The sequence below is a fragment of the Amphiura filiformis genome, chromosome 1 (assembly GCF_039555335.1).
Source record: "Amphiura filiformis chromosome 1, Afil_fr2py, whole genome shotgun sequence".
In the NCBI taxonomy this organism is placed as follows: Eukaryota; Metazoa; Echinodermata; class Ophiuroidea; order Amphilepidida; family Amphiuridae; genus Amphiura; species Amphiura filiformis.
This window is the reverse complement of record NC_092628.1, coordinates 91,380,312-91,386,774: the sequence shown is the minus strand read 5'-3', so window position 1 is coordinate 91,386,774 and position 6,463 is coordinate 91,380,312. Positions and strand designations below refer to the sequence as shown.

The following is a 6,463-nucleotide window of genomic DNA, read 5'->3' as shown; positions in this document are numbered from 1 at the left end:
TTTTATTTAATTCTATTTAATGGCAGTATTGATTACATACCCCTTGCAATTAAGAAATATGATTTATGATAAATAGCGCCACCTATAGTTTACTAATTTTACTTGAAATGAAGCCAATTCTATATACATCAAACAACCGTGAGCTCCGACGAGGTGGAGCTTGGACAGCGATGTTTCAAGATGATGAAAGGCCAGTGTGCGAAATCGCATATTGGTCAGAGAGATCTTTAAACCCCGGATTTCCTGAGCACCGCATGTCTTTCAAACCACATCCATATATAATTCCCCAGTCCACTAAGTTGATCAAGTAAAATTAAAATGATCACAAAGTACTGAATGAATGACTGTGTTCTTTTGTAAACAAAGATCATTAACTCGAATTTTGTTTCTCCAAATACTTACAGATCCGTAGGAAGCAGTAAGACTTGAAAGGAAAATATCCGATCATGACCACCAATATTCCTAACCCAATCCCAGTGATTAACACAGAAGATGGCAATGACGACACTGATATCAATGATCCATGTGGCGAGGACAATGAGGATGATTCCAACACAAATGAACTTAGAGGTGGTGGTTATCAAACACATCACCTAGATCCACACAATCACAATACCTTATGGAAACCTAAAAACAAAATTAGCAATTGGGTGTTTTGTTTAGGCTCAACTGGCCTGTTTCTTGCCTTTGGAGGTGCTATTATGACAGTAACTGGCAATGTGGAGCCAGTTTTGCATCCAATGTTGGCTTATATAGGTCCACCTGCTTTAGTAATAGGTGTAGTAATGTTATGTTCGTCTTGCATGTATTGGATGTATGGTATGTGTACCAGATGGCGGAAAGACATTCCAATACGAGCATCGGATACCACTGCTTCAACTTCAGGTGGAGTTTCACCGACAGGTGCTTTAGATACCAAAGGACAATGTGAAATATTAATACCAACAATGTATTCGACTGGATCAGGTGCAAATGAAAACATCTCGGAAAGCCAATTTGGCTCTAGGAAAGATGGTCTCAACACTTCCACACAATCGTTGCCTACGCAAGACTGTGATGGCAAAAGGTATGTACAGTGATATATATTATTATATATATTAGGGTCTTCGTTGCAATTGTCTATATGATGGCAAATGATCAAGTAGAAAGAACCATAAAGGACTTTGTTAATTGTAAATAACATCCATTTCACATTGGCATAATTAAATTTAAGGTAAAGCTGGTATGTAAGGTTTGCCATTAGGAAGACCAGACATCTGGCACCATAGGCTTGATTGTTGACAATACATTGACCATCACTTATTTTAAAATATACTTTCTGTTAGTGTGGCTAACCGAGGTGGTTGGCTTTTTCCTGAAAATAATATCATTGAACTGAAATAAAAATGTGCGTCAATTTTCCTTTAATATGTTTATCAATTACAGCTTTCCTTATTTTCCTTTTCTAAAATAGGGAATATCGAGAAGGAGGCGGAGTAGGATCTTCTCAACCTCTTATGACAAAACCGAGATCATCAACAATGACCAATCCTGGTTCAGTAGAAGCTATATTGGAAGGATATATTTGAAACATTGTCTCAAAATATGACCAGATGTTATATATGTGTGTCACGCGTGATTTAAACATGTGAAATAGTTTATAACTCTTGTGATACAATGGAACTACTGTTGCACATTTCAGCTATTGTATGAGAAAAGTCTGGTGTCACATTTCAACTTTTGTGTGACACAAATATTGTGTCACTTGTGTTGCCTGTGCTGCTACTTTATTATCGCTTTAATGGATTTTCAAAATGTCACGATGTAAAGCCGTAAGAAAGTAAATCCAGTTGAAAGTGTCAACGTGAAACATCATCTTGAAGTGTCAACCGCGAGTGCTTTTCATTTCTTTATTATACGAATATACATATTTGAATTTTGAGTTCTTGTAATGTACTTATATGTCATCTTTGAAAAGGATTATAATAATTGGCGTCTCTCCTAATACAGGTGCACAAATATGGAGTAAGTTTACAATGGCCAGTAAAATGTCATCAATGTATTTTGTTACAAAGATTTTACAATCCAGGACGGTTCATGAACTTACGATATTTGAAGAGAAAGCTTTGTCAATAATCTGCTGTCCAGTCTGCATTATCTCGATGGAAACATATGAAAAATATCATCTATAATGAACGATTGAATCAGCAAAAAAAGTATTTAAAAGGAAAATCTAGGGAATTAAGTTAAATAATAAATCGTTCTTTTTTTACATTTGAATTGAGAAAACCCACAATGGGTATGGTAATTGAGACTCGCTCAATTTTGCTGCTAGCATCACCAATTAGTGCAAATGATTCATATAAATCTACACGAGCGTTGAACACATGGATTATTGCATCTGCAAAGACGATATTATTGAAGTTGAGGAAAATTATCAGTGCTTTACTGCTTTGCCTATTATAATCGTGCCAGCAATCATAATTTACCAGTCTGGGTTAATACAATGATGCTAAATACCAGAAAGAAAGAATGGGATAACCGTGTTGCAACAAATGGCGTTGAAATGTGTAAAATCACCGCAAATAATATGTATTTTCCTGCTTGCCTGATTAAGAAGGATCTTCCAACCCTTGAATAAGAGTGCTGTAGCAGTTATATGAAAAGGGTAGACATTGGGCTATCTTCCAAGAGCCAGAAGATTAAGGTCATGTCTTCCATAGGGGATGTATGGATTTCAACTGGAATAGCCCATTGCTTCTGAATAACCTATTGATGGTAGAAGATTCGATCACAAATAATCCACGTATGTCCCTGGAATATTGTCCCCCTTTCCCACCGTATGTGGTAAAATGTGGTAAAAACTTTTTTATAGTGTACTGTTATATGTAATAAAAACGATGAAAACAGTACACAGTTGAACTAGTCATCGAAATGTAAACAATGTCTTGTTGAAATCGTGAACTTTGTGATTACATCGTTTTGTTATTGTGTCCGTGTTTGTGGTATGCCATTTTCAATTACATTGTGTCAATGTGTCAACAGCATCTCGGTATTAAAGTGTGCGTGTTCTTTCCAACATGACGCATTGAACGGGTGTTTTAAAATACGTTTTCCTCAGTTCATTCACCTGACTCAGAGGTTTCGAATTTAATTGGACTGACTGTAGTAAAAATATTTGTATCAATGTTATTTTGTCTAGATTAAACAAAGACAGTATTGCATATTTCTACTTGCATATGCAATCTATATGTCTGGAAAATTTCCTATTATTAATAACTGGGACTTTCAAGTTTCACAAGTTTGGTATAAAAGAGAAAAGCAAGAGAGTTTCGGGCAGATCTTCAGATGAAATTAAGTGAGCTGTGATCTATATGAATTTAGTACAGCAATGTATATAGCAAAGTTGAGCACTTTGAATCAATCCATTTGGAGTCATAGAGAAGGTGCTATATATAACATATGTTCAGTCTGTGAACCAATAAGATATTTTAGATTACGCCAATAAAGCGCAGTCATCCCGAAAAGAGGAATTTATTTTGGCCTTCGAGTAAATAGTGAAAATAGCATCCTTTTCTGTGTCATCATAGCCAATTACAAAGTTGCACTGGTCATTATTTCAGAGAGCCGTCCAGAGCATTGAGTGTTTTTCAGTAAATTTGGTAGGATTGTTGAGATCATAGTCAAATCCAAGGAAAAACTACTCACGAATCTGAGCTTTCGCCATCTTGGCTGATGGCTTGATCACAGATGAACTGGTCCACTGCTTTTCCCGCGAGACTTGGTTGCTAACGACGCATCATCGTTACCCGGAAGTGATGTTGATTTTAGCAGTGGGTCATATACATGATCTAGAAAGTGTCCTCACTCGTGACGGTTGAAATAGTTCTTGCCTTTGTTTCTGATTTGTCGGATTTCTCAGATTCGTGAGTAGTTTTTCCTTGGATTTGGCTAACAAAAGTATTCGTTTATAATTGAGTGTTTTTGTTAACGTGTAAGAACTGTCACACGGTGTATTTATCCTTGATTCTTTCCGACTCAAAACAGTACGTCATATAATAGATAATTTGACAGTAAATAAAGTGGGTAACCGAATAAAAACAAAAGTATTTCAATAAATAAATAAATTTCCAAGGAAGTATAGTTGTTTATTAATGTTTCTAGGAGACAGTTATTTGGCAAGTGTCTTAGACAATCTCTAAGTGGATAAAATCATTTCCTAACATTTTAAAGTAGTAATTAAGATTTTAACGAGTTGTGTGTATACTCAAAATTTGTTAGTATTGCTTTGTAACCATGTTTTTTTCAGCAGCTGATTAAGGGTAGACGAGGTATTCTTGGTCGAAGCAGCCACCAAAAAAGTAACACTTTGATGCTTTGCGAAAGTTAATTCTACAAATCATATACTTTAACAACTTGCTTGATTTATTGTTCTCAATGAGTTATGTACGTTTTACAAGTGTTGTTGTTTCAGCCACCTTTACAACATTACTCAAGAACCAAATGATCTACAAACATATATCTGTGATATTTGAATTCTTCTACACACTCGCTATGAAATGATCGATTCAATTTTTGCCAAAGCTCACTACCATTCGCAAAATGCTGTGAACTACCAAATCGTAACAGTTTAAAATAGTTGCTAACTTTAAGTCTGCATGTACCTGAAGTATACGCATAAAGAACAACCAACTAGTTTGCGATTTTACAGGCTGTTTTATTTTATTTAAAAAGATATAATAAAAGTTGCATATCAATTTGTAAGCGCTCTTTAGCAAAGTCATAGTTCATTGAGTTTACAACCGTATGACAAAAATAACTTTTTGCACAAGATTGTAATTTAAAGAGAATTGGCAATTTCTCATTCTAATGAGGCAATATAAGTGTACTCTTTCGTTTAATGACATAATATTTGAAAAATATAGTAAGGAACACTCACTTTTGGCTTTTAACATTTTGGTCAAAAATTGTGCTGGGATAGGTCGTTTTCAACAGATTTACCACATTCGCCTTGCAATAAACATTGAATTGTGTTATCTGTTGACCTGATGAGAAACAGTGTTTTTAGGGGGAAGTGTTAGCTTTCGTTCGATATAAAAAAAATCTGATTAGATGAAGGGAACACTTGAGGTTTTGATAAAAACCAATCAGAGGCCTATTTTCCAGCTAGAAACTCGTAAAGCTCTTATGCTATGCACTCAACCGTGAAGTGTAATCAAAGACTGTGTACAGACAATTCACTGCTTGTATAGAAGCTCTTGGACGAAAATGTGTGCTCAGGTGTATCGAAGTGGAAACTGTGCATATATGGTTTATAAGAGAAATCGTTTTTGTATACAAACCTTTCCATATGAAGTATTTATGAATATTATCCATATGAAATTAATGGTACCAGTTCGCGTCTGACGTCACCTGTCAATCAAAGTCAGAGATGGTTGATTTTTCGTGATTATTGAAATTTCTGAACGAGGCAAAAGAACCCCAAACAAACAAACAAACAAACAAACAAACAAACAAACAAAAACAAACGAACAAAAAACAAAAACAAGAGCGTACCCTGTGATACTTAGTAATAAGAAACTTCCTTTGCTGAAAGCACCATGCCAAGTTGCTGTTAGCCTTCAATTCTCGAGATTCCTTTTCTCCGATTAAAGCACCAGATGCATCAACTTCCCTTTTATTTGCTACTGACCAATCACGGGACGTACTCTAGTTTCTTTAATTATAGGTTAATACATGCGTATCACTTGTTGGTTCGGGGTTCGTAAGTGATTCGCATTTATTAACCTATTTTATACACGAGAAAAAATGTGATTTTTGCATTTTTATAACAAAATTGTCACTAAAAATGTTGGAAAATGCAAGCAAAATAATATAAATGCATCAACATGATCAACCCGCAAGTAAAATGAACGCGTCCGAAAGCACTGCGCGTACTACGCGGAGTGTGCGCCTGTGCAATTGTACAACATTTATGCACGGCTAGTAATTTACTAACGTTTGCTGTGATTGGTTCTCACTGTGTATGAATCCTGGTTATTATAATACATCAAACGTAATCTTCCATTCAATGGAGGATTGTTTTGTATGTTTTTAGTCATAAAGGTTAATTAAACAACACATGTAGGGTAAATACGCCTATTCTCGGTCACTTAAGAAACAACCCGCTCTATTTCTTGCGTAAATGATTATAAAAGTTGATTGAAAACAACTTAAAAATACATATAATATAATACAGAGCCCAGCAAACACAAAACGCTTTACAGGTTAAAAGGTTATCATGTCGGGTTATATAAAGAGTATAAAACAGTTTTTTAAAACTGTTTTAAAAAACATTTGCCAATGAATTTGCCAATGAATATTTTGCAATAACATTTTGACAACATTTTTCATGTTGTTATAGTGTTTTTTCAAATAAGACGTTTTAAAAATGTTTTCACGACCTTTATATAACCCGACAATTAAATATTATTAAAATGTTTTG

At 34.9% G+C, this 6,463-nt stretch overlaps 1 protein-coding gene across 1 annotated transcript; it reads left to right on the top strand.

Annotated features, from left to right (window-relative positions):
- Nucleotides 1-412: 412 nt before the first annotated feature.
- LOC140157432 (uncharacterized) lies at nt 413-3,962 on the top strand. Its single transcript, XM_072180635.1, has 2 exons — nt 413-1,066; nt 1,454-3,962. The coding sequence occupies exons 1-2, from the start codon at nt 447-449 to the stop codon at nt 1,566-1,568; spliced, it is 735 nt and encodes a 244-aa protein (XP_072036736.1). The 5' UTR covers nt 413-446; the 3' UTR covers nt 1,569-3,962.
- The last annotated feature ends 2,501 nt before the right edge of the window (nt 3,963-6,463 follow it).

Coding starts and splice junctions, on each gene's coding strand:
- LOC140157432 (XM_072180635.1), top strand. CDS start 447: ATGACCACCAATATTCCTAACCCAATCCCAGTGATTAACACAGAAGAT. Junction 1,067..1,453: donor CAAGACTGTGATGGCAAAAG/GTATGTACAGTG, acceptor TTTCTAAAATAG/GGAATATCGAGAAGGAGGCG.